At 45.4% G+C, this 27,759-nt stretch overlaps 1 protein-coding gene across 2 annotated transcripts; it reads left to right on the top strand.

Moving 5' to 3' along the window:
- Positions 1 to 4: 4 nt before the first annotated feature.
- Positions 5 to 27,759, top strand: THSD1 (thrombospondin type 1 domain containing 1). Of its 2 annotated transcripts, XM_032610962.1 has the most exons (5): positions 5 to 104; positions 3,007 to 3,156; positions 6,650 to 7,615; positions 18,887 to 19,045; positions 25,062 to 26,672. In XM_032610962.1, the coding sequence occupies exons 2-5, from the start codon at positions 3,099 to 3,101 to the stop codon at positions 26,411 to 26,413; spliced, it is 2,535 nt and encodes an 844-aa protein (XP_032466853.1). In that variant the 5' UTR covers positions 5 to 104; positions 3,007 to 3,098; the 3' UTR covers positions 26,414 to 26,672. The 2 variants fall into 2 exon arrangements, with proteins under 2 accessions (XP_032466853.1, XP_032466854.1); XM_032610963.1 differs by lacking the exon at positions 18,887 to 19,045 and having other exon boundaries at positions 22 to 104; positions 883 to 3,156; positions 25,062 to 27,759.

Below are 27,759 nucleotides of genomic sequence, written 5' to 3'. Positions count from 1 at the left end.
GGGGGGCGGGGGGCGCAGTCCCGGGACGCGGGATGCTCGGTACGCTGCCTCATCGCGGCCCAGGCTACTCGCCTACCTCGCCACCTCGCCCGCCGGTCCCAGAGGTAAGAAGAGCGTTCCGGAAGCGACCCGGCGGGAGCTCCCACCGCGGGGTCCCTGGCGGCTCCCGGGACCCTTCCGCCCCACCCTCCCCGCCGCCGGAAAGCACTGGTGAACGGGACCGTTCTCTCCACGCACCCGGTCCCCTTCCCTCGCTCCTTGGTGCTCAGCCCCCAGGGACACGCATTGAGAAGTGTGGTCTCCGCCTCTCTGAGTCCCGACTTCAACCTGAACTCGGCGCTCTTCTGGCGCAGGTGTGGCCGAGTGTCTGAGGCTGACCGTAGATTGATGGGTGTTGAGTCCGAATAGTTGGGACCCTTGAAGAACAGCTTCTGGGATACTCTGCGTTTCAGAACAGGTTTACTTCTTTCCATAAAGAAATCCTTACTGGGATGCAAGCAGTATGAGATATGTGCCTTGCAAAACGGTCCTCATTTTAAGAGATGTTGTGCTGGGGGACACCGGCAGCCTTAGATTTCCAAGCGTAAACTTGACTCGCAGGCCTGGAGAAAGCTGAGTAGATGTGGGGAAGCAGCATCCAACCCGTGGGACCAGGCGTATATTCACCGATTGGCCCGAATATATAAATACAGCCCGTTTACACGAGCCGCTTTCGAATTAGCGATTTCCTCCTAATAAATATTACTATTAGATATACACTCGAGCGTGTGCATGTTTGTCAGAACGGACAAGATCACTTTGCTTCTTTTTGTTTTTCCTTTTATTCTTTCATAAATCATTGGTCCCATGGTGTTTAGCATAATTCAGTTTCTTTTTCTGCAGCTCTGAAGACACTGTACGGGATACAGAAGCGTGTATCTTAGCAGATTTCAGCAAAAACATGGGATCTGAGGTTAGCGTGGTGCCCTGAGCCACTGAGAATATTCACAACTTCCTCCTACCCTCTAGCTGATACATTTAGAATTTGTCTATAAACGTTTATGGATGTGCATGCTATATGGAAGTTTTAAAAAATGTGTATAAAGTACACCTAAAGTTCCTATTTTCTCAAAATGATTCTCAAGCTAAACATTGTAAGTAGCCAGTTGTGGTATTGGGAACACGTGTTGGAAGAAAATAAGCAAGCAAGGTTTAAAAAAAATTAAAGAAGCATGCTGTTTTCTTTAAAACAACAACAAAAACGTAGTGATTTTTTACCCGGCATTCCATTCCCTTCTGGGATGCTCTGTTAACATCTCAAATTAGTGGTTGAGCTCGTGAAAAAAAAAATCAGCATTAATTTTCAAAAGCTTGAGAGCATTAAAAAAAATCCATATTATGTAAACCATATTATGGCTTACAAAATAAAGCAGGCTGTTTTCAGGTAGCCTGGATTATCTTGTAATTCCATTTCCATCCAGCTCTAAATATAGATTATGACACTATTCTGTTTTACTAGTCTTTTTCATAAGAAAGAAAATGTGTTATAAACACAAAATCAGTTGTGATTAAGAACGTCTGTAAAAAATGGTTGTCATGGGGAAGCAAGCAATTTGGGAGAAGCCAGTACAACTTTTGGGGGCCAGGGATAGCTTGTTTCTCCTTACTTTGATTACTGAGTAGCAGTGACTAAAAGGAAGCATTTTAATTGCCTTAAGTGCCCACACTTGCCCGGGAGATACGATGATGCTCACCTGCTGTCTTTGGTAAAGTTTCCCAGTTCATATTCAAGGAAACGATTGGGTCAAATCCGTGCCTAATTCCAACAAAACTGAATTTTCTTTTTTTTTGTTGGGGAGGGTGGGAGCCTTAATCGTCTGCATGATTACACTTCCTATCTCTGCTTCTCTTTGAGGAAGTACAGCATTTCCTTTGCTCAACCAACTCCTACAGAAAGAAAGCTAATAGAGACACACCAATTTCCTTTCCATTGAATTTTGGATTATTTCAGTCAGTCCTCTTAATTCCCTTAATTTCTGTCTTATCCGAAGGGATGTGACATACGTATATTTGGAATATAATATACTTATTAAAAATAGATTAACTATTAATGGAGGGGAGTATAAACATTAAGAAAATATATATTTGTTTATGTTTAGTACCCCATAGTTTCCTAGACTCAAGTATGAAAAATACTGGCTCGTAAATGCCCCGCATCTTATTCTGTTGTCTAATAGTCTGTTTATATCAAAATAAGTGCCTCTTCCCACAAATCATTCTGAACCACAGGCCATCAAGGCCTTCCCTGCCCTCCTAGGTGGTCTGGGAAGATTGCTGCATGAAATCACTCATCTCCTGATGCATGCCAGCCAGCAGCAACAAGTATTGGAAGGCTGACAAAGATGATAGCTGTTACTTGTTTTCTCTTTAGAGTGCCCTAACCAAGGGAAGTCTGGACCACCTGGAGTTCATATTTAATTGCAATAATCTGGGTATATATTTTTTTAAAGGTTTGATAGTTTTGATATAGCTCCTAGGCATTCAGAAATGAAGCAATCCAGATAACACACCAATTGTGCAAGAAGGACAGTGTTCATAAACCCATTTGTGGAAGCAAGGCAGATCTACACAGCACGATGCAAAACGAAAGTTTGGCAAAATTTTTTTAGTCAGTCGATTAACTGGCATATTAACTATGCCAAGCACATAAATATGTGAAGATATAATATTATCCAGGTTGGCAAGGAGCTTTGATGAAATTAAGCAGAGAACAACCAACTCTCCATTTAAGGATGTGCTAGAAAGGTAAGAGACGTGGTGTTTTGCAGACCTGAAAGTTCTTAGCAGGTGAGCTATAATGGAAGGAAAGGACATGTAAATTACAGATCATTTCCCTGGGGGAACAGTAATGTCCTTGCTGTTTTCTTTTCAGTATTAACTAGGCAGTTTGACTTCTTAGAATGGTTTTGTCATCTCAGGATTACTATTTTATGAATCACACTGAACAGAGCCAACGTCTTTTTGAAGTTCTAATTTCAGGTGTTTTTGAAGAAAAATTCACCATTTGGATGTGAGGAAGGACATGAGGAGACCAAAGACCTGGGATTTTGCTGATCAGAATGAAACAAATGTTGAAAGACTTTTCAAATCTTCTGTTGGTGGTGCTCTGTGACTATGGTGAGTGTTGTGTGTACTTATGCTGTGGGTACCAATGAAGAAACATAAATGGAGGGTTTATAAATGCATGGATGTCGATGCCCCTACGTGAAGGAGGTGGGGCAGGGACTACACTGCAGTGCCTTTTAAACTGTGATTCTTGCAACCCTGGGTTCTCTTAAGGTTCTGCGTTATTGATTCAAATTTCACTTTAAATACACTCATTTCACAAATCGGAGACAAGCATGTTACCCTCAGTTCTCTTTGATTGATTTCCTAGTATTTCAGTATTATGTGTTTAAACTTCACTCACACACACAGGAAGTGATGTTTTATATATTGCGGTTCTACATGAGATTTCACTTGACAAGAGAGTTTGCTGCTGGAATACTTTGGAGCAAATCTGAATTTCAGTCCTTGCCAGTTGTGCGCCTTTGTCTAGTTTCTAAATCTCTTTCTGTACCAGCAACAATATTGACATGGTTGTTATGATGATAAGATAAACTCAAGAATGTGAAATACCTGAATGTATGAGCACATAGTAGGTGCTTAATGTTAGTTTTCTTCATTCATCTTGATTCAACTAAAAATTCACTTCTCAGAGAGTTTTATGCAACTACTGAACCAGTAGATTCAACCATATAATACCCACCAGTTTTCTCTTGATGATTTCCAAGTATTTCAGACATCTAAGCAGTTGGTGGTATGAGAGTGGAAACTGTTTTCAAATTGATGAAGAAATTATCATTCAAGAAACAGAGAATCCTGGCTCGTGTAATATCGGTTGGATAGACCAGAGTGTGTACTGTTACTTTTGTCCAGTGAGTCTCCTCCCTCAGTCTTTTATTTTTTAAGAAGTTTATTTAAACAAGAAGACACTTGACTTGCAGAAAACCAATCTGGGATCATTTCTTTTAAAGTCCTTTATCCCTACTTAAAAATAGATTGCTCTATATGTAACAGCCTCATTCAAAAAATTATAAAAGCTTGCTTTGTTTCATAATGATAAAGACATCAAAAATTTCCATTTAAACAGTCTGCAAGGACGTTTGTTATTGTTGAGAGCAGGTTATCTTACTGCAATATAAAAATAAAAGTTGATTGAGCATAAAATAGAGCATACAAGTTGAGTACAAAGGCTACTACTGGAAAAGGAGGTATTTTCATAGACCTGGATTTTTTTTTTCTTCTCCATTTGACTTTGATCAAAATATACCATTACCAGTTAGTGTTTTTTCTTTTTTAAAGCAACATGCTTATATTGAGACACCAGTTCCTTTAAATACAATAAAGGAGTGGGGAGAGAGGAAATGAAAGAATGGAGAAAACTGTACTGTAGTAGTCAGGATGTGGTACAACCAAATTGTAGTTTTCTAAATGAGAGTGTATTCTTGCCTTGCCTGTAAAAGCGAGAGTTTGAGAGTAAAACAGCAAGTCCCCTCTTCAGTACACACCTCCTTTCGGCTGCTGTTGGAACCCATCCGTTGCGTCTGTTTCCTCCATTTCCAAAGGGCCATGTGTGTCTCTTTCATCGACAGGCTGCCCATCAAATCAGAATCTGATGTGCCTCATCGGTGTCCCTGTCACTGACAATTCATTAGTTAACTAAGTGCGGTGTGCCTCTCACTCTTAAAATGCATCACAGAACCATTCTGCCCCATCAGATTCAAATGAATATGAGCTTTGTTCTTGGTCCTTTGTTCTCAGCAGTCCTTCCTGGGCTGCTGTGAGTACTGGAAGCTCTTCAGCCACCTGTTCACAAAAAAATGTCAGGTCCACTCTGAACTAGCACACAAGCTGCACGGAAAGCAGCCGCCTTTGGATGAGTTGTCTCCATCCAAGAGGGAGTGTCCCTCAATTTCTGTACTGACTAAAATGAAAAAACAAACAAACAAACAACTTTATCCTATTAAGGTTTTCAAGCAAGTGCTCATAAAGCATTCGGGTCTATCCAAGTTTTATATATTTTATTTCACCTCATCTTAAATAAGAAATGGGTGAAGTGCTGAGCTAATTAAAACAAACCTTTATGTGCCAATATTTTCATGTGCTGATTCTAATAATCATTTTTTTATATCTTTGAATAGTCTGTTTTTAAAATTTTTTATTGGAGTATAGTTGATTAACAGCATTGTATTGGTTTCTGCTGTCCATCAAAGTGAATCGTTGAATAATCACTGAGTATATTTAAAGACTACCAGCCCAAACAGCATATTGTCCTTTGGACATATATGATATGTACACATTATTATTACATTAATATAATATTATGTTATATTATCATGTATATATAAGAAGACTCATAAGTTCATACTTACACATGTTGTTTTTCAAACCAAAGGGCACTGCAGTTCCTTAAGTCTAGAACGTTTCTTACCCTAGTCACAGGCCAGCTGATTGATGCATTGCCAAACTCTGTCTCCTTTGATACGTATTTGGATAGGGTTCAAAATAGAAACAGGGATTCTTGTGTGTCTGTGCTCTTCCCACTCCTTACTTCAGCTGCTCTGATGGGTCTCTTTTTAAAAAAAGATAGAATTGATCCTAACAGAGTGACACTTGTGGGCCAGTAGTCATCTGTCCTATCTAGGCCAATAGCAGTTACTGTAATGTCAGTAAAATTGCTAAGGACAAGCTTAGCTATTCCATAAATGTTCACTCTATCCCTTGAATAACCCATGCAGGATAGAATGTCAACATTTCTTATTCATCTAAAAATTTCTGCCTCATACAAAGGAAAGGCACTGTTGCCTTTACTGGTGAAAATGCTCAAGCACTTGTCTTGAATGTCAGAAAACAGTAACTTAGAAGTTCAGTTGATCGTTGGACAACACGGGGTTAAAGGCTCTGATCTTCTGCACAGGTATAATTTATAGTCGGCCCTGTGTATCTGCTGTTCCTCTATATCTGCTATGTGTATCTGCGGATTTGACCAACCACAGATCGTCTAGTACTGTAGTACTGACTACTGAAAAATGTGTGTGTGTGTGTAAGTGAGCCTGTGCAGTTCAAGCCCATGTTGTTCAAGGGTCAGCTGTATATTTAGCGTCTCCCATTTTAAGTAATCTAGCGCAGTGCATGTTGTATCATTTAAATCAGGCTTTCTCTTATTTCACTGTAAATCCATTTTCCCCAAATACCTAAACGCTTCCATATGCCTAAATGAGAAAAGTCAAGTGTTGGATTTTTATCATGAGACTTGTCAGTTGTTCCTCTTGCTTATTAGGTTTTCATCACTGATGTATTACCTCGTTGACTGTTGTGAATTCAGAGTATTTATCACTAATTCATTATTTTCAACAAAACCATGAAAAATGGAGATGAAGGAACAGAGCCACTTTAGAATGGAAGCAGCTCAGGGCGCAGCTCCCAGAGTCAGCACTCAGCAGCCTTTTGCATCATCCTCGGCTCAGTTCAAACTTCTCTTGTGTCTGAAATGCTGTTTGCATCGATGTCACCAATAGTGCTGCTCAGATATTCCTTTTAAAAACCCACTCTGACCATTTCCTTTCAGTTCTTGGAGAAGCTGAATATCTCCTTCTGGGGGAACCGGGCCATGTAGCACTAAGCAACAGGACAGTGTCTGTGGATTTCCAGTATTTGGATGGTGCCAATGGGACGCTGAGGAATGTCTCTGTCCTGCTGTTGGAGGCCAACACCAATCAGACTGTTACCACCAAATACCTCCTGACCAACCAGTCCCAGGGGACCCTTGAGTTTGAGTGCTTCTACTTCAAGGAGGCCGGCGACTACCGGTTCACGATGACTCCGGAAGCCACAGACAGCAGTCCTCCGGTCCCCTGGTGGGAGAGGAGCGCCTTTCTGAAGGTGGAATGGCCTGTCTTTCATGTTGACCTGAACAGGACATCCAAGGCGGCTGAAGGCACCTTCCAGGTGGGCCTTTTTACCAGTCAGCCGCTGTGCCTGTTCCCCGTGGACAAGCCCGACATCTTGGTGGATGTCACCTTCACCAACAGCCTTCCGGAGGCGAGAATGAGTCAGGGCCAGCCGCTGGAGATAAGGGCTAGCAAGAGGGCAGAACTCGCTCAAGGCCAGTGGGTTGAGTTTGGCTGTGCACCTGTGGGGCCGGAAGCATATGTCACTGTGGTGCTGAAGCTGCTCGGCCGGGACTCGGTCATTACGTCCACAGGCCCCATTGACCTGGCCCAGAAGTTTGGATATGCACTGGTGATGGTGCCAGAGCTCACGTGTGAGTCCGGGGTGGAGGTGAGGGTGCTGCCTCCGCCATGCATCTTTGTCCAAGGGGTGATCGCTGTCTTCAAGGAAGCCCCCAGACGCCCTGGGGAAAGGACCATCCGGCTGGCTGAAAACAGTCTGACCTTGGGAGAAAGCAGAACAGTATTCAACTGCACTTTGTTTGACATGGGGAGGAATAAATACTGCTTTGACTTTGGCGTCTCAAGCAGAAGCCAGTTTTCTGCAAAGGAGAAGGAGTGCATGCTAATTCAGAGAAATATAGGTTGGTATTGAGATTTTAAAGCACATTTTTTTTTATCAAATTGGTGCCTTCATGCAATCAAAATTATTATTTTGAATTTAGGTGAACTTGATTTTCTATGCACGGTACCATCATTTTTATGGTTCACTCCCCATAATGTCCCAAATGGCATTAGCATCCTTACCTGAAAAATGAAGAGTACTGGTTAGCATACCCAGCGCACTCCTAACTAACTGCCCCAGGTCTTAGTTTCCCCATCAATAAAGTGGGGATGATAAGAGTGTCTACCTCAGAGAGTTGTAAGAATTGAGTGAAATCAGTGTGTACAGTTCTTAGCACAGTGCTCAGGGAAGAAGCAGTGATAAACGTCAGCTATTATTACATTGTATTTTATTTATGTTTGTTAATTTAATTTTTATTTTATATTGGAGTATAGTTGATTTACAATATTGTGTTAGTTTCAGGTATACAGCAAAATGATTCAGTCAGACATATATATATATACATATATATGTTCTTTTTTCAGATTCTTTTCGCATATAGGTTATTACAGAATATCGAGTAGAGTTCCCTGTGCTACACAGTAGGTCCTTGTTGATTATCTATTTTATATCTAGTAGTAGGTATATGTTAATACCAAACTCCTAATTTATTCTTCCCCACCCCGACCTTTCCCCTTTGGTAACCGTAAGTTTGTTTTCGAAGTCTGTGAATCTGTTTCTGTTTTGTAAATAAGTTCATTTGTATCATTTTTTAGATTCCACATATGAAGTGATGTCATAGGATATTTGTCTTTCTCTGTCTGACTTACTTCACTTAGTGTGATCATCTCTAGGTCCGTCCACGTTGCTGCAAATGGCATGATTTCATTCTTTTTTGTGGCTGAGTAATATTCCATTGTATGTATGTACCACATCTTCTTTATCCAGTCCTCTGTCGATGGACATTTAGGTTGCTTCCATGTCTTGGCTACTGTAAATAGTGCTGTCATGAACATTGGGGAGCATGTATCTTTTCGAATTATGGTTTTCTCTGGATATATGCCCAGGAATGGGATTGCTGGATCATATAGTAGCTCTGTTTTTAGTTTTTTAAGAAGCTTCCATACTGTTCTCCATAGTGGTTGTACCAATTTACATTCCCACCAACAGTGCAAGAGGGTTCCCTTTTCTCCACACCTTCTCAGCATTTATTGTTTGTAGACTTTTTGATGATGGCCATTCTGACTGGTGTGAGGTGATAACTCGTTGTAGTTTTGATTTGCTGTTCTCTAATAACTAGTGATGTTGAGCATCTTTTCATGTGCTTTTTGGCCATCTGTATGTCTTCTTTGGGAAATTTCTATTTAGATCTTCTGCCCAGTTTTTATTGATTTGTTTGTGTGTTTTGATATTGAGCTGTATGAGCTGTTTGTACAGTTTGGAGTTGGTTGCTTCGTTTGCAAATATTTTCTCCCATTCTGTGGGTTGTTTATTCGTTTTGTTTATGGTTTCCTTTGCTGTGCGAAAGCTTTTAAGTTTAATTCGGTCCCTTTTGTTTATTTTTGTTTTTATTTTCATTACTCGAGGAGGTGGATCCAAAAGGCTATCGCTACGATTTATGTCAAAGAGTGTTGTTCTACCTATGCTTTCCTCTAAGAATTTTATAGTATTCAGCCTTACATTTAAGTCTTTAACCCATTTTGAGTTTATTTTTGTGTATGGTGTTAGAGAATGTTCTAATTTCATTCTTTTACATGTATTTAAAAATTCTGTTATTACATCATATGGCAAGTCCATGGCAGGTATGATCAGAATTCAAAGCTAAATCCCAAATTGTACTTAGTAGCTTTTCACTTCCTCTAGAACGTCCTCAAGCATGTCTCTTTCCTCTTACCTCCTTCATTTTAAGAACGAAGCCTCTTTAGTGAGAGTTCAAAGCAAGATTTCCAAAAACTTCTTTTTTTTTTTTTTTTGAGGTACGCGGGCCTCCCACTGCCGCGGCCTCTCCCGCTGCGGAGCACAGGCTCCGGACGCGCAGGCTCAGTGGCCATGGCTCACGGGACCAGCCGCTCCGCGGCATGTGGGATCCTCCCGGACAGGGGCACGAACCCGTGTCCCCGGCATCGGCAGGCGGACTCCCAACCACTGCACCACCAGGGAAGCCCCTAAAAACTTCTTTAAATTTTGAATTCTCTGCATAACGCCCTCCCTAATCACAAAGAGGTGGGGTTATTACAATTCCATCCATGCCCCGGGCTCCTCTTTGCGTTTCTTTCCCTTTTCCTGGGTGCAAGCCCGGTCCTGGCAAGAGGTTAATCTGGCAGGGATTGTCCTGATCGTTTACACGTGCTCTTATTTCCGTCCCCGCTAAGCCTGTGCTCCCTGACGGCCCAAGCCTCTGAGCAGCTTCAGTGCCCCACGTGTTTCTTGCTCCAAATTCACTCACTCCTCCTTAGAAGTCCCTTTCCTTTGACTCTCTCCCCACCCACTGGCCACTTCCCTGCTTGCACTTACCTCTCCCTCCAGCCTAGATTCGGTGGCCCATCCCCTTAATCGCTCTCCGACCAATACCCTAAACGCCTCTGCCCCGACGTCCTTCTGATTGCACCCAGCCACCCCCCGGCTCTGCGTGGATCCAGCCATCTGCCAGCCGCCCACTGCACCCGGGCAGGCCGGGCCTCCACCCTTCCCTGGGCCTGCCGTGCTGTCCACCGTGCTACTCACCGTGCTCCTGCCCTGCACAGCAGCTCTGTGGCCCTCTTCTGCTCTCCTCGGACCTCACCCGCGCCCCTGCCTAACTCTCTGAGCTGACTTGCTCCTGCCACACAGAGCAGCAGGAGCTCCCTCACCCTCCCACCAAAATATCCGTAAGCCTGCAGGCAGCCATCCCACAATCTCCCCCTCCTTTGCTGTCCCCAGGGAAGCAGTGTCATTCCTCCAGTACAAGGTCAACCCTCCCCTCCACTGGGGGTCCCAGCCCCGCTGCTGTATCAGGAACCTTCTGTTAATCATTATTCCCCTATCTCCTCCGTCTCTAACTGTCCCTTCTTTACTGGTTCATTCCCATCAACTTCGAAATGTACTTAATTGTCTCATCTAAACACGAAACAAAATCACCCCTCATCGCCTGGTTCTCCCCCAGAGCACAACCTGTTTCTCTCGTCTTCCTTTTATAGCCCTGGTTCTTGAAAAACCCACCTGTACTTTGGGGTTTATTTCCTCACCCCCATTCACTTTTCAACCCACTCCAAACCCGTACCCCTCCCCTGCAAATGCTCTCACTAAAGCAGCCAGCGAATGACTTCCAGGTCCCAAACTCTGGGGATGCTTTCCAGTCCGTATCTTCGTTGACCTTGATTCTGTGACATTACACTTGCCTTGTTTACCCCCTACCTCCCTGGCTGTTCCTTCCAGGTCTCCTTTGCCAGCTGGTTCCATGACCCCATCGCATCCCTTAAGGCTTGGACTTCTGCATCCTATACTAGAACCTCAACATTTTTCATTCTTCACACACTCGCTAGGTGATTACTGTCCTGATGCTGGTGACTCCATGCTGGTATCTCTCCCCCGCATCCAAGTGCTGAATAGCTGTCACCCCCCAGATGTCTCCCAGGCATCTCAAAAGCAGCATATCTGAAACTGGACTCATCATCTCACCCCCTAAACCTGCTCCTCAGTACAGGACTCCACCTCGTCTCATTGTTCAAACCCCAGACCCAGGAGGCTTCCTCTTCTTCACTTCCTATGAATAAATCACTAGGTCCTATGGATTTTGTTTCTTTAAAAAATCTGTGTCTCAATCTCTGCACGTCTCTCCATTCCCACTGATACCGCATGGTTCCCTCCCTCCGTACATTTCATTCTCTCAAGGCAAGCCAGAGAGGGACTGTTGAAAATGCAGGTCAGCTGAGGCTATTCCCTTGCTGAAAACGTATCAGTCACCTCACGTGACACCTCACTCTTATGAGGACGGGCACCCACAGATGGGCTGGAGACTGGGCAACCCTCCTCCCACCTTCACTTGGTTAACATTAACCCGTCCCCCAAGTCTCCTGGGTGACTCTTCCTCAACCCCAGACTAGGTAAACTCCCAGCTGTATGCTGGCCCAGCATCCTTAGTTCCTCTTTCATGGCATTTATCACTTCTGTCATTGCTTGTTCAGGGTCTTTCTCCCCACGTTTCTCCCCTCCCCCACCCTGCCCCCAGATTGGAGAAGCTCATTTGGTGACAGAAGCCGACTTGGGCTGCCAGGAAGCTATTTATGATCCTTATTTGGCCCGCTTTGTACACCTGCCACATTAACAGATACTCAGTACATGTTGATTAAAGTGAAAATTGCACTCTGATGTCTCAGCTAGGTATCAGTAGAAAAACAATTATGTTAAACGAATCATTCAAGATATGCTTGCCATTTCAAAAGGAATTTATTGCCTAGAGGGAAAAAAAATTCTAATTGACTGAATTTAGTGGAAACAAACCAAGGGGAGTAAAGGAATTCGGGCCACGTGATGAAAGACCTTGGGAGCAGGAGGTCTTTGTGTTGGTTCTCCCTGGGAAGGGGCAGAACAGGGAGTGATGCTCTGTGTGTAGGCTGAAGGTGCACAGGGCTCCCTGTGGGGCTGCAGCAACTAGACACGACCGGGCAGTAGGGCTGGAAGCAGTACCTCGAGGGGCTAAGCATTCCTGGAGACCCCAGATTCTCTATGTGGCCGCCCAACAGGGACTCTGGTTAATCAGTGAAATTGATGGCAGTGGTGGGAAACTCAGTGCCTTTGTGTTTTTAGTATACAAGTTTATAACTAAATCGAGTTCTTTTCATTTTCCATTTAAATGGACAGCTCTGACCAGTAAAGACTGGGTTTTTTTTGCCAAATGGCATTATTCAGCAACCCCATTGAACCTACCATGAGGTGTGACCCACCGACTCACAATGAATTTCTCATTAGTTCCTTTTGGAAGGGGAATAAAGGGTTTGATATGTTTGTCTCTTTTTCCAAATATGTCTTAGGACCTTAAAACCGTAAATACTGATTTACAGCAAAAAGATGTCAAACATGATTATTTGTGACCTTCCTTTATCCTACTTAGTATGAATGTTTATGTGTTTGTCTGCAGAAGCGTTAATGTGTGTGATTATGGGATGCTGCTAGGGGAGTGTTAGTAATATCTGGCACAGGTGCTGTAATAACATGCAAAAGTCTAAATTCTAAATTCTGAACTCATCTGCCCCAAGGTTGTCAGATAAGGGATAATGGACCCTGCATCTCAATGCAAAATATGTATTTAGGGCAAAGTTGAGAATTAATGATAGAGGGTATAAATTCATAGTCACATAATTTTTTTTACTTAGTTTTTTTGACAAGTAAAAATTGTATACATTTAACACATAGTTTTCTTGATAATTTAAATTTGTTGGCCATCTTCTTGTTTCTCTGATTAGATGGTCTTGTTTTTCCTTCACAATGTGACTGAACAAGAGCTTTTTACCAAGAAGAGGAGTACTGTCATCCTGTCATTTGCTTCTTATTTGCAGGTGCTTATTTATTGTATCATCTTTAATTCTTTGCCAGAATCTTTTTTTTTTTTTTTTTTGCGGTACGCGGGCCTCTCACTTCTGTGGCCTCTCCCGTCGGACGCGCAGGCTCAGCAGCCATGGCTCACGGGCCCAGCCGCTCCGCAGCATGTGGGATCTTCCCGGACCGGGGCACGAACCCGTGTCCCCTGCATCGGCAGGAGGACTCTCAACCACTGCGCCACCGGGGAAGCCCTGCGAGAATCTTTATAAGCCATTTGTCCACTTAATTCACCTAAAACTAGAGCATATAATTTAATATAAGCAGGCCCTTAGGTGGTTTAATACTCCACAGTTCTCTGAAAGTGAATGAACCAGTGAACCCTTCTACCTGGTGTAACTCCTGCTCTTTCTTTGGGATTTTTTTTTTTTACAATAGCTGACATACTGTATGTGACTTTCTGACATCATAACATTTATATAGTGATTACTTTGCACCAAGAACTGCTCTAAGTGCTTTATGAATATTAACCCATTTAATCCTTGTAATAACCCTATGAGTTAGGCTTATTGTATTGTCAATTTTAGAGGTGAAGAAACGAGGCACAGAAAAAGGTTAAGTAATTTTTCCAAGGTTGGTGGCTTACCCACTACTGGTGGTTAGACTGGCTTGAGCATTTGCTATTCCCACTCTTGCATGCTGGCTCCCATATAATCATCTATCAATATAGATATTAAACAATATGAAACTTTTAGATCAAAAAAGTTCCAGTATTTTCCTCCTCATCTCATGGGTTCACCTTGTGCTTCCCACCCCCCTTGAAAGACATGTAACCCACTTTGGAGCCCGCTGGCCCAGGCATAAGCATGATTGGTCTAATGTGAATGAGCCTGTGCGGGTCACAGAAAACCTGAACTGCTTATCCAGGTGCCTTTGTTCCCACCGTGGCTTTAGGCTACTTACTCATGTCTATAGAATTTTCTTTCTTTTTTTTGTATGTTTTATAATAACTTTATTTTTTTAATAGAATTTTCTAACGTCTAAGGACGTTTTGTTTAGTTACTTTAGTCTCTTGAGTGAAATATCTTGCAGATGTGAATATTTCATACTCTGTATTCCTTCAGGTATTCTTGGGAGTGGAAACAAATCTCCCTTTTCTTATTGCAAGCACATTTTGCTCATTCAGAATTAATATCCTCTAGAGCGGCCTGGAAGGCATTTATCCTGGTCACACAGGTTTGTTAACGCAGTGGGAGGGCATGTATGGACATCTAAACAGGACAAAACAAAACAGCCTTTCATTCATGAAGTAAGCCTGCTGTTTAGAATAATGGTCATCTTATTCTTCATTTGTAACATGTGAACTATAGCTGGCCAATGAGTTCCTGTTTTGCCAAGTATTTTCCTCAGTGTTATTGACAGAAATCTTCAGGGAACAAATAGAGGTATTTAAGGCATTTTAAAATTTTTGGCTGATTAAGTCTGTTCATTGCTTTATTTGAGTGATCTCCCTTGTTTTCTGTTCGATTAATTTGGTTTAGCAGTAAAAGAACCTAAAACTTAGTTTAAATGTTTATTTTTTAAATTGTTGATGATCCTGCCAGCCATAATTTTACTTTCAAAGGAAAAAAACACATTTGAAAGTGAGATTTTTGACATTAAGATTCATGCTTTTATCAAAACTTTGATTTTTTTTGTTTCCTGGTGCCCACTGATGGAATTTTTGTTTTTAGTTTGACAAATGACTTTATGTATTTTAAATAATGTCTACGTAAAGTAAAAGAAGAGTTAAGAAAGAATAAAAAAAGGATTCTCAGCTTCTGTAATTCTGCCTTTTGTGATCTTAAATATGAGCACAAGAGAAGGATAAGCTATGCATTGACTTTCCAATTTAGATTTCACAGTGGTGGAATTACCAGTAGATTTTTCAAAAACGAAATCACAATACTTTAGCTCAGAGAGACTTAATGTGAGATACCCAAAGCGTTGCAAGCACTGGGAGCTCGGTGTCTGAACAGCTCTGAAGCTTGAGGACAAAGCTGCCTTGTTGTTCTGCCATTTGAGGAGCCGCAGAACCAACACTGTGTTCAGCTGGACCTCTGGGTGGAACATAATTACCACACCTCAGCTGATGTTGGTCCAAGACACTGGTTTGTAATGCTCCCACTCCTGTGACAATCCGAGACTTTTAATTGCTCTAAAGAAGTCATATGCCATGACTCATTCCAAAGATTGCACCACTTGGCTCACCTGAGAATGTAACTGCCCTGCATGTTTTCCGTATGTTTTTGTAGTGCTTTGTATAGCCTTGACTGCATTGTGAGTTTTTGTCCATAACGATGAAGAGAGACTTTTATGCAGAGGATATCTTGTGCCTGGTGTGGGCATGACCTGGTAGGTCTTGGGATTGGATGGGTGCTCACAGAGAAGGGACTTAGGATAATTATTTGTAGGGAATTATTCAGTTATTCTCTCTGGCAGTGATTACTTATATGCTTGGAAGAGATGTGTGCATTTGTCAATCAATAATGACTGTTCTGGGAATGTTTTGTAGTATGTATTTTGAAGCTCTGGTGTTAGTCGCATCCCTATTTATGGTTGTTAAGGCTGCTGGCTGAATCGACCCTTTGGTCATTATGTAACATCCCTCTTTATCTCTGGTAATACTCCTTGTTCTGCAGTCTGCTTTGTCTGATATTAATAAAGCCACTCTAGTTTTCTTTTGATTAGTGTTTACAAGGTATAACTTCTCCCACCTTTTTCCTTTTACCTATTTATGTATTTATATTTAAAGCGAGTTTCTTCTAAACAGCATATAGTGGGGTCATGCTTTTTTATCCAGTCTCACAAACTCTGTCTTCTAAATGGTGTTTAGATTATTTATATTTAGTGTAATCATTGTATGGTTAGATTAGGACCTACCATCTTGGTAGTTGTATATTTTTTCCATCTGTTCTTTGTTTCTTTTTCCTCTTTTCATCTGCCTTCCTTTGGATTAGTTGACTATTTTTTATGAATTACTTTAACCACACTATTGGTTTATTATTTGTACCTTAAAATATTTATTAGTGGTTGTCCTAGAGGTTATAGCGTACATTTTTAATTACTCTCAGTCTACCTTCAGATAATATCTTGCTTCATGTATAGTGTAAGGACCTTATAACAGTACAATTCCAATTCGTTTCTCCCATTCTCTGAATGATTGTTATACATTTTACTTTATATATGGTATAAACACATAATACATTGCTACTGTTTTTTTTTTTTTGTGGTATGCGGGCCTCTCACTGCTGTGGCCTCCCCCGCTGCGGAGCACAGGCTCCGGACGCGCAGGCCCCGGACGCGCAGGCCCAGTGGCCATGGCCCACGGGCCCAGCTGCTCCACGGCATGCGGGATCCTCCCAGACTGGGGCGCGAACCCGCGTCCCCTGCATTGGCAGACGGACCCCCAACCACTGCGCCACCAGGGAAGCCCCATTGCTACTGTTTTGCTTTAGATCATCAATTATATTTTAGAGCATTTAAAAATAAGAAGTAAATTTTATCTTTACCTCTATAAATGCTAATTCTAGCACACTTCATTCCTTTATATTGATGCAGGTTTGTCTGGTATCACATTCCTTCTGCTTGAAGAATTTTCTTTGAACATTTTTTATAATGAAGGTCTGTTGGTAGAATTAATTAATTCTATTAATTTTCATTCATCTGAAAAAGTCTTTATTTTTCCTTAATTTTTGAAAGATATTTTCACTGGATATGGAATTTGGGGTTGGTGATTTTTTTCTTCAGTACTCTAGAGATGTCACTCCATTATCTCTGGCTTGCATGATGAGAAGTGTGCTATAATTCAGATTTTTATTCTTCTGTATGTGATGTAATTCCACCTTGCCCCGTCTCTCCCTCCACAGCCTTCAAAATTTTCTATTTGTTTTTAGTTTTTAGCAGTTTGTAGTGTGTTTAACTTTTTTGTTTGTTTGCTTTTTTGTGTTTATACTGCTTCATGTTTTCTGAGCATCTTGGATGTAGTTTGGTGTCTTTCATTAATTTTGGAGAATTCTTGGACATTAGTCTCTTTTTCTTCTGGGATTCTAGTCATATGTATGACAGACTATTTGATATTGTCCCACAACTCTTGGGTATTCTGTTCTGTTTTATTCACTCTTTTTTTTTCTCTCTCTCTTTGTGTCTCAGTTTGAGTGATTTCTGTCGATATATATTCAGTTTCACTGTTTCTTTCCTCAGCTATGTTGAGTCTGTTGATGAGCCTCTAGAAGGCATTCTTCCTCTCTGTTGCCATGCTGTTAATTTCTAGCATTCTGATGAACTCTTTTTAGTTTACAATTCTCTGATGAAAATTTCCATCTGTTCATGCATCTTATTCACATTTTCCACGAAAACGTTAACATATTAATCATAGTTAATATCTCTCTCTGATAATTCCAATATCTGGGTCACATCTGAGTCTGGTTATCTTAATTACTTGGATATTTTATTGTTTTTTTCTTGTTTCTTTGTATGTCTCATAATTTTTGGTTGAAAGTTGGACATTTTCTTAGAACTGTAGACACTGATAAATAACATTTATGCCTGGAAATTGGCATACCCTATTTATGCTAGGACTTTAGTGTGGAGTTTGGGCCAGTATAATAAGGAATTGAGCTGTGTTTGAGTTTTTGCTGTTGCTATGGCTATCCTCAGTGCACGATCGAGTTCAAAAGTTTCTAATGTTGCTTTGTGTTTAGGGTAGGAATTGGGTTGCCAGAGGGTTTTCTCCATACTTCTGTTGCACCCTCAACTTTAGGCTTGAGCCTGCACATCAGAAAGGCTTTTCCTTGTCACTCTTGCCTCTCCCCCAGCAGTAGACTCTTGTTATTTGATACTTGGTAATTGCTAGCCTGGAGCAGGGTGGGTGTTAGGTGATGCTAGTGGAAGAACATCTTCTTGTTCTGGGTCAGCTTTAGTCTTAGGCAAGTGCTCTGCCTCTGAGTTTCAAGGATGGGGCTTTGTAATGACCCTGCCCCTTGCCGGTGGTAGAAGCTGTCTATAAGTGTGGGCCCAGGGTCTTTCCTCCTCCTCTCTAGGGGTGAAAGATTTTCTTCTTTTTCCATTCCTTGGCAGCGCTAGGTTTCAGCTGCTGCTCTTAGAGTGACAGGGTTTTCTGCCCTGTCCCCGTGGTTGGGCTTTTGTTGATGGAGCAGATGGGGAGGAGGGTCTGGGTGAGGTTTGTGTCTTTTCCACAAAGCTTCTCTTCCCCTCCTTGGCCTCCACCATGAGGGAGGCTCTCCCTGGTCTCGTGCCTGCCCTCGGTCCTCCTTGTGAAGATCTGGTGAGATCCGTGGAGAAGAGCCTGCAAGTGGGTACAAATTCCCAGTCGGGTAGTGCGGCTCCCAGGGCTTCTGTATTCTCGTGCTAGCCCACACCAGGCTTCTGGCGGTTCATTATATTTTTAGATGATTTCTCTCCAGCTGGTATGAGGCCTGGCATCTGCCCCAGGAAGCAGTGTTTGCATCCTGGCTTTCCCTGGAGGAGTCTGTCTTTCCTTCGAATTCAGGCCATTTGGTTGTCCTGTGACCTTAGCTCTCTGAAGAGTTCTAGGAAGGTTGATATTTTGTAGGTTATACAGCTTTCCTTTAGTGTAGGGGGAGCAGCAACATTCCAGCTTTCCACTTCTGTGGGAATGTGCTTCTTTACTGACTTTTCAGAGCCTGAGATTTGAGTTTTGCTGCTTCATTTGGGTGCAGTTAAATTCTGATGCTCAAGTGAGCTAGCATTAAAAGCCTGGCCGATGTCCTTGCAGAAACTTGGGGACTGTGGCAGCCGTGGAGCCAGTGTAGTGCCACGTGTGGGGACGGTGTCAGAGAGCGTCGCCGCCTGTGCCTGCCCTCCTCCCCCTCCCGACCTGGCTGCCCTGGAATGTCCTCGGAGAGCTCCCCGTGTTCCCTGGAGGACTGTGCGGGTAGGTATCCGTCCTCCTTCGCAAGCCTCTTCCCAGAGGGACTGTCGAACCCAGCCCTGCCTGACAGTCGCCAGTCTGAGTTCAGGGGTGGACTCGATGCTCTGTCGCTGCTGCTGCTGGCTGTACAAACTCTGTGTCCTTCAGTGTGTCTGCGACTGGGGGTGTCTTGCCAGGGAGATGACAGGGGACTTAACACCGTCGAAGATGGGGAAATGACGAGGACATCGGTGTAAATGAAAGATTCAGACGTACGAAATCATGTTTAAAAATACAAAACATGGGAGGGATGATGATTTCTTCCCGATATTTGCTGGTTTTGTTTCTCCCTCCTTTACTTCTCCCCCCCAGAAATTGTGGGAAAACATTAAAAAAAGAGTTTTTCACCTCCTCATCTCCGAGAAGCCCCAGGAAACCAAAATGGACATTATTTGTCCAAAATGGGGCAAGGCACCCTATCTTATCCCCTGAAGGGCTCTGTGTTTATTCTTCCCCCCCACCCCCGCCCAGGAGGAGAAGGTGGGGAAGTTCATCTTGCCATCACCTGGGGGCTGGCCCCTCCTTCATCCTCTGAGCATCTTGAAGTGACCCCCACTTGTAGGTGCTCAGTGAGTATTTGATGTGCGTGGTCTATGGTGTGGTGCTCGGGTCACTCAGTTGGGTTTGCTGCAGCTTACGGAGCTGAATCCCATTCATTTGCCACAGGTTACAGTAAAAAAAGGATCCTTGCTCTTCCCACACACCATCGCCCCTTCTGAGACACAGCCAGCTCCCCATTTAGCCTTTGCTGTGGTCCTGACCCTTAGGTGAAGTCCTTCTGTCCAGTCCCGACTCCTTCCACTCTCCAATTCCACGTTGAAGACGATCCCTGTTTCCTTGTCCCTCTGGGATCTGGAGAAGTGTTTTTCTGTGTTTGGTCTCAGAGCACCTTGTAGCCAAGACCACTGGCACCTGGCAACACTGGTACCTGGCACCCCCACCTGTGACCTTACAAAATTCTTGCTGTCTCCTCTTTCCAGCCAGTGCTGTAGGCCTTGTTCCCTTTATTCCAGCATCCTGAGGGCATTCTGTCTCTGTGGTTTTCATATTACAGCCTCAGACCCAGGCTCTTCTCACAGCCTCCAGCCTACCATCTTTCATCAGCCCTGAGCCCCACCCTGAATCTATTCTTTCTCCAGTTGTATCTCACACTGTCTTCTGAGGCTCTCTTCTCTGTCTGCCCTTTTCTTTACAAGTCCCCTTACTCTCCACAGCTCCTTCCTTGTGTATAACTTCTTCCTCTCTGTTCTGGGATGGCGTGTTGTGTTAAGACATTTCATCTAGAGTTCTGTAATACTCAAATGAATTAAAAATCAACTGCCCCTGGCTTCTACTGCACTTTTAGAAGGGACAACAGTATCAACCAATTATTACATTATCTCACTCAAAGCTCACAATAACTCTACAAGGCAAGGATTCTTTTTTTTTTTTTTGCGGTACGCGGGCCTCTCACCGTTGTGGCCTCTCCCGTTGTGGAGCACAGGCTCCGGATGCGCAGGCTCAGCGGCCATGGCTCATGGGCACAGCCGCTCCGCGGCATGTGGGATCCTCCCGGACCGGGGCACGAACCCGTGTCCCCTGCCTTGGCAGGCGGACCCTCAACCACTGCGCCACCAGGGAAGCCCATGGCAAGGATTCTTATGCTGGGCTCAGATCTTGAGAGCTTGCTGCTGCCCGGCAGTTTTTCTAAGTGCCTTGCACATATGAAGTCGGTACATCATTATCTACACATACAGGTGAGGACTTTGCAGCAGTGAGAGAGGGTGAGTCACCTGCCCAAGACCATAAAGCTAGAAAGCAGCGGACTAGATCTGACCTCATGCTAAGCCACCTATCTTGAATACTTTGCCTCGACGTACAGGCCAGTCTAGCTTTCTACAACCATCCTGGAATTAGCAACCAGTTTTTGAGGCTGTGTGGTATTATTTCACGTTCTGGCATCTTAATCTCTTTAATCCTGGGTGGGAACTGGAAATTTGTACATTATAAATTAGCAGAGAGGGGAAGTGCTACAGGCACCCCTACTTCTACTATAAGTGGTCCTCGGAAAAAAAATAAATGCTTGTGTGGATAAAAATGATCATTTCTTCCAACTGTTCTCTTTTTCCAGTTCAGCCTGTTTTCCACTCCTTGGAAATGTAAAGATCTGTTTGCAGGCTGCTTAGCGTCAGGAAGTCTCCTTCCCTTCAAGGAAAAGAGGGAAGACAAGATGAGTCAGAGATGGGTGAGGTCAGCAGCTTTGGGGCTTTTCTCCAGCTGCGGTTTTGAAGGGTTCCAGCCAGAGGCAAGTGTAACAGCTAAGAGGTCCACGTGTACATCTGCAATGCTGCGACCCACTGACGGAGCAGCCACTGCAGACGAAGACGTGATCAGTCAGGGAACGAGTCTTTCATCATTCAACTACTTTCACTTGGTTGAGAGTCTAGAGTTTTGCTTGGCTTTGAAAGGATGTTTTTACGCCAAGGTCTGAGTGAAGTAGTTCGACGTTCATTTGATCTATCTTGTTCACCACGAAGATGGGAGGATCCAGTTGCCATTGCGCCCACGTTCCATCTGATGGGGTGTTGGTCATTTTGCCATCACCTTTTCAATAATGAATCTGTTCATGAATATAACATTAATTGAGTACCAACTCTGTGCCAGTTATTGACTGGGGTTGGGAGTGTAGAGATAAGCCGTGTCTCTGGAAGGGGCTTATGATACAGCAGCTCAGCAGACACCAAAGCAGGCATAGCATATACAGTGCAGTAGAAAGGTATCCACAGCTTGCTGTGGAAGCTTGTGACAATGCTGGGAACACCTCTGTTCCTGAGGAGGTGATATGTGAGCTGAAGATTGAGAGCTGAATAGGCATCACCTGGTGAACTAGGTGAGAACGGGAATTTTAGCAAATGGAGCAATGGATGAAAGCTTGGAAGACGATGGCGTATTATGAAACCCAGGGAACTTGGCAAGAGTTTGATGTGGCAGCAGGATAGAGTGTCAGGAGGGAGTGAGGGAAATGAGGCTGGACAGGGGACTTCCCTGGCGGTCCAGTGGTTAGGACTCTGCACTCTCACTGCCGAGGGCCCGGGTTCAATCCCTGGTCGGGGAACTAAGATCCCACACGGCGCACAGCGTGGCCAAAAGAAAAAAAAAAAAAAGGCACAAAATGAGACTGAACAGGTAGGCAGGGGCCAGATCCCGAGGGCCCTTGAAGACTGGACCTGTGTTGTGGAGGGATCTCTTGCCTGTCGCGTGGAGTACAAATCAGAAGGGCCAGGAGTGGCAGCAGTGAGGGCTGTTGAGAGGTTTTCAGTGACCCAGGGGGAAAAGGGAGCACTGGCAATGGGGATGCAGAGGAGAGAAGGATTCAGCGACTCTGGATGTGGCGAGTGTGGAGAGGGGAGTGTCGCGGGTGGGACCTAGGATTTTAGCACCGGCAGCTGCAGGACACAGCACCATTCCCGTGAGATCAGATGTATCAGAGGAGGCGCAGGTTCCGCGGGAAGATGATGAGTCCTGGGCATGTGGAGGTGGAAGTGTCGGTGGGACGTCTATGGAGAGAGCAGAGCTAGTGGAACCAGGATGGGATCTAGCTCTCCTGGCTCCAAAGTCCATGTTCTTCTCTCCGAATTAGAGAATTCTTGAAACCAAGAAGAGAAACAATCACAGGAAGGGTCGGACAGTAGCCGATGCTGCAAAGCTCAAGGAATAGCAGGACGGAACTCCTTTGCATTTGGCTATTAGATGGTTAATGACCTCGATAGGAGCTGCTTCACTGGAAGCCTAGGGGCAGGTTGCAGGAGCCAGAGGTGACGAGGAGTCAGCACATGTGGACCCTTCTTTCTGTACGTTCCGCTGGGAAGACAAGGAGCGAGATATGGCTGTGGCATTAGTGAGAGGGTTCTAGAAAGATCTTTGTAAAATGCAAAGAGCTTGAACATGTTTCTGTGGAGCTGCACGGAGGAGAAGCTGGAGATAATAGGTACAGAGGGATGATCCCCCTGGAGAAGGGTGGCCTAGAGAGCACCTGGTGGACTCATCTTTATGGGAAGACACTTCTCCCACTAATTCCCTAGAGAAAGAGGGAAATGGAGATGTGGCTGCTGCTGAGTTTATGGGGGAGGAGAGGATGGCAGAAGAACCTGGGGGTGTGCTTGCTTGATAGCTTCTAACTTTTGTGATCTAGCAGACGGCTGAGGAAGAGGATTAGTGGTAAAACTTTGAAGCACTGTTGTAGGGGATGGAAGAGAGAGTTGCTTAGGAAACCGCGGAAGATTTGTGGGCAGTCAAGTTTGGGTGCCATCAGTACACAAAGGTTCTGGCTTGCATGGGTGCATTATTTCCTCCACCAGGGCTCAGGGGCCTGGGTGCAGCAGCTGATAATCCACGTGTCTGGATTTTTCTAGGAACAGACTTTTGCTTCTGAGCAGGGGAAGGGATACAGCTCAGTGTTAGAGGTCAGAGAGTTGAGATGATTGGCAGTAGAAGGATTTAAGTGATGGATCCTGGGTGTAGGGAGAGAAGTGAGGGCAGAAGGTGGCTGGCGGATGGAGAGAAAATGGAGGGGTTGGAGAATCAGATGTTGCAGCGAGGTTGAGTAACCGTTGTATGAATAATGAGTGAGCAAGAGGGGAGGATACAGCCGGAAAGTGGGCTGTGAAGCTTTAAGGTTTCAGAACAGGAGCAGCTGCAGACAGTGGGAAGGTATGGCAGCTTGGAAGGACAATGAATGGTCCCAGCTGTGGGATGGTGAGGAAGACTGGACCCAGGTGCTAGTAACTGATGTTTGCCCTGAGGTGGGGAGATGACAGAGTTGAGGGGTAGAGGGTAGAGGGTGGTCTGGGTGGATGGCGTGGGTGTCAGAAGATTAGAACTTCTACACGGAGGTAAAAAGTGGGCTGAGATGGCAGCCAGGAATGAGGAGGCTGCGGAACACGCCCTGCTTCTGGTTCTGCTTCTGATAAAGCTTCACCCAAGAGTGAGCCGGGGAGGCTGTGCCCTGAGGGATGGCCTGTCCTCAGGTCAGGCAAGGAGACACACAGTGTTTTGTGGAAAGTTTCTGCAGCGTGAGGAATTTGGTTATAGGTGTCCTATAGCGTGCGGTGGAAAGGGGAAAGGGGAGCAGTGGGAGGATGGAGATGCGGCACAGAACTGGTGAGGATAAGACTATGGGAGGAAGAGATAGAGGACATGTGACTGGAAGGGCTTGAATGGCGAACAGTGACCAAGGAGGAAAGAGAGGTGAGGCCTGGTGGCATTGGGTGGTCTCGGGTTCCCGGGTACTACAGGCTGAGGCCCCAGGTGGCGTCTGAGCCTTGGTGAAACATTTTGATGACTGTGAGACACACCAGTTTGAGAGAGCAGGGAAGAAGAAGGAAAATCAATGCCACATAGAATGTAGGAAGGGGAGTGAACAGCTGAGAAAACAAGAGAGAGAGAGCAGAGGTGTCAGCACTTAGGAAAGGCAGTTCCTGGACATTGGGAGGGAAAAGTGAGCTGTAGTATATTGCCAGAAGACTTATTTTCACCTGTTAATTTCTCTTGAGATGTGCAAATTGAGCTACAACCTGCCTAAACTGTTTTGCATCCCAAGTGTTACACTTGGCAGAAATTTTCCGAGGTGTATCTCAAAGGTACATTTAATTATAGATATCCCATGTTTACCTTAAGTGAAAAACCTTGATTTTTACCTTGAAATGTTCCTCATGAGGCTTCTTTGTAGAAAATTGGGGACAAGTGTCAGCAAGAGCCAGTGAGCCACCTTGATTGTGGGTCATCTGCTCACCTCGCTTCTACCAGTGTCTGTTTTTCAGCTTGGCTTAAAAGCCTGCCTGCAGAAATATATGTAAGACCAGAAATCCCAGTCCTTGTTTATTTTCCTTCCTTCTTTAATTGCTACATAATTAGAGCGAGCCACTCAGAGACCTTAGACCCAGGCAGAGAAAACGATACTAGAGAATGCATTCGTTCTTCCTTTTTTTTTATTTTTTTGTAGCTTTCCAGCCATCCAGTCCGTCTCCTTTCCAGCCCCAGACTCCCGTGAAGTCCAACAACATCGTGACGGTCACTGGGATATCCCTGTGCTTGTTCATCATCGTGGCCACTGTGCTCATCACGCTGTGGCGGAAGCTGGGCCGCGCCCCCAAGTGCAGCACCCCAGTCCGCCACAACTCCCTGCACACGTCCGGCTGCCGGAAGAACTCGGACGAGGAGAACATCTGCGAGCTGAGCGAGCCCCGTGGCAGCTTCTCAGAGGCGGGCGACGGGCCGGCGGGGAGCCCCGCGGGCCAGGGCATCCCTCTGACCTACCGGCGGAGCGTGCCGGCGCCCCCCGATGACGAGACCTCGGGCAGCGAGAGCTTCCAGTCTAACGGCCAGAAGATCATCCCACCCCTGTTCAGCTACCGCCTGGCCCAGCAGCAGTTGAAGGAGATGAAGAAGAAAGGCCTGACGGAGACCACCAAGGTGTACCACGTGTCCCAGAGCCCCCTGACGGACACCGCCGTCGACGCCGCCGTCGCCGCGCCCCCGGGAGGCTCCGAGAGCCCTGAAGAAGCCGCGGCCGGCAAGTTCCGCCTCAAATCCCCGTTCCTGGAGCAGCCGCCCGCGGTCGGCGCCGCGGACAGGCCCCCCTCCCGGCTGGACCACCCGCTCTCGCCGGCCAGCTGCGCCGTCAGCCCCAGCCAGAGCCTCCTCCGCAAGTCGCAGATGAGGAGCCACCCCCGGGGGTCCCATTTCCGGAGGACGGCAAGTTTCCACGAGGCCAGGCAGGCCCGACCGTTCCGGGAGCGGAGCCTGTCCACCCTGACCCCCCGGCAAGCCCCCGCCTACAGCTCCAGGAGCCGGACGTGGGACCCGGCGGGAGAGCGAGTCCGGCCCCCGAGTCGAGGCGCGGCCCTGTTTCCGGAGAAACGGGACCACTGTCCAGGGGCAGGTGGAAGCAGTGGCCCGTTAAGCCCTTTCCCTAAACCCCACACCGTGGGGCAGCCCACGAGGAAACCAGACCTGGGGGATCGCCAGGCAGGGTTCGTGGCGGGAGGTGAGAGAACGGAGCCTCACCGGGCTCGGAGGGGACCGTCCCCCAGTCACAGGAATGTCTCAAGGAAGCGGCCTTCCTCCCCGGCCCCCAGAGATAGCTACCAGAGGGTCAGTCCTCTGAGCCCTTCTCAGTGTCGGAAAGACAAGTGTCAGAGCTTCCCTGCCCACCCGGAGTTCGCCTACTACGACAACACATCCTTCGGCCTCACCGAGGCGGAGCAGGGGATGCTGGACCTCCCGGGATATTTTGGGTCAAACGAAGAGGATGAAACCACGAGTACGCTGAGTGTGGAGAAGCTGGTCATCTAGACCGAGATCAGCCTGAGACGTCACACAACAGGGGTCCTCTGCCCAGCTCAGGGTATCAGCTGCTCGCATTGTTCTGTGGACTGTTTTGTGTAACTATTTGTACGACAGGACAGGATGTGGGGAGGTGGTAACTGACACCGGTGTCCGCATGTGTTTTAATTCATAAGGAAGAAGTTAGTTATCCGGAGCTTTTCCCTTCGTTATCCTGTTTCTATTGGCTTATTACTGCTAACTCTGATAATAAAAATTTAAACAAGAGTGCAATAGGGCTTGGTCTCTCATGTGAATATGAAAAATGACAAGATGCAACTTGGCAGGTTCCAACTTGAAACAAACCTGAGAGTTTCAACAGGAAGAAGGGCTGGAACAAAGTAAGCTCGCCAATACAACCCTGAACTGTAATTTATTAAGTTTTAAATCCTTCAGAATTTGACTCCTGCACGGGCAGTATTGAACAGGTTTTATATTTGACTGATTAAGTCAATTACTAGGTTACCTAGAATTGGTGATACCCCAAGATATTCCAGAAGAACTTTCAGGCCAGAGTTGGGTGATATCTTACTGTTTTCTATGCAAGAAAGAGTGCTGGGGACTCGACACAAACTTTATGTGAGTTAGTTCTGCTTTGGAGAAAGAATATAAGAAGCTGATCGTTCAGGTAGTGAGTCAAATGAAGACCTGTCCATCATTGTTCTGAGCAAAAAGTAAACATTTTGGAAAGGAAGGTGTTGTCTCCCAGGAGAGCATCAGCTGGAACCCAGGCAGTGGGTGCCGCCTGGCATCAGGATGCTGACTATGTGCTCCTGGACCAAGCTGCAGCCAGGACCCCAGGAGTGTCATTCTGAAACTGGTGTGTGTATTTTTTTTTTTTTAATAGAGGACGTTTACTATTTCTTTGCTGGTCAAACAGAACACAGATGGGGAGTACACAGGGGAGGGGTGCCTTGTAAAGGGACGTATGTGGCGGTTTCTTGGGAAATAGTCCAAGGAGTCTTCTCAGCAAAGGGACTTGGGCTGGCGTGTCATAAGCATCCAACACACCCAGTCCTTGGCCTTAAGTTGGGTTCCCCCCCATAGGCGGTCCGTGGAGAGTCTCACTTTTTTCCCAGCTCCTTTGCTGGAATCCACACTCCCAGTGTGATGGGGGGCTTGGTCCTAGAGAGGGGTCTGGAGAGCCCCCAGGAAACAGCCCAGGGTTGGTAAGAGGGCTCCTGTGCCCACTGCCCAAGGGGACGAGAACCCTGCGGGGTGCTAAAGGCTGCCCACCTCTCCTCTGCCCTCTTTCCTTCCCCCAGGCTGGGCAAGAGAAGAGGAGGGATGAGTAGGGTCCCCAGCCTCTACTGAGT

The sequence above is a fragment of the Phocoena sinus genome, chromosome 18 (genome assembly GCF_008692025.1).
Source record: "Phocoena sinus isolate mPhoSin1 chromosome 18, mPhoSin1.pri, whole genome shotgun sequence".
NCBI classification, from domain to species: Eukaryota; Metazoa; Chordata; class Mammalia; order Artiodactyla; family Phocoenidae; genus Phocoena; species Phocoena sinus.
This window is presented reverse-complemented; position numbering and strand designations above follow the sequence as displayed.

What these genes read in the sequence shown, in the direction of transcription:
- THSD1 (XM_032610962.1), top strand. Translation starts at nt 3,099, where the DNA reads ATGAAACAAATGTTGAAAGACTTTTCAAATCTTCTGTTGGTGGTGCTC. An exon ending in GGTGGTGCTCTGTGACTATG is followed by an intron (nt 3,157 to 6,649) that starts GTGAGTGTTGTG and finishes ATTTCCTTTCAG; the next exon opens with TTCTTGGAGAAGCTGAATAT. An exon ending in TTCCCTGGAGGACTGTGCGG is followed by an intron (nt 19,046 to 25,061) that starts GTAGGTATCCGT and finishes ATTTTTTTGTAG; the next exon opens with CTTTCCAGCCATCCAGTCCG.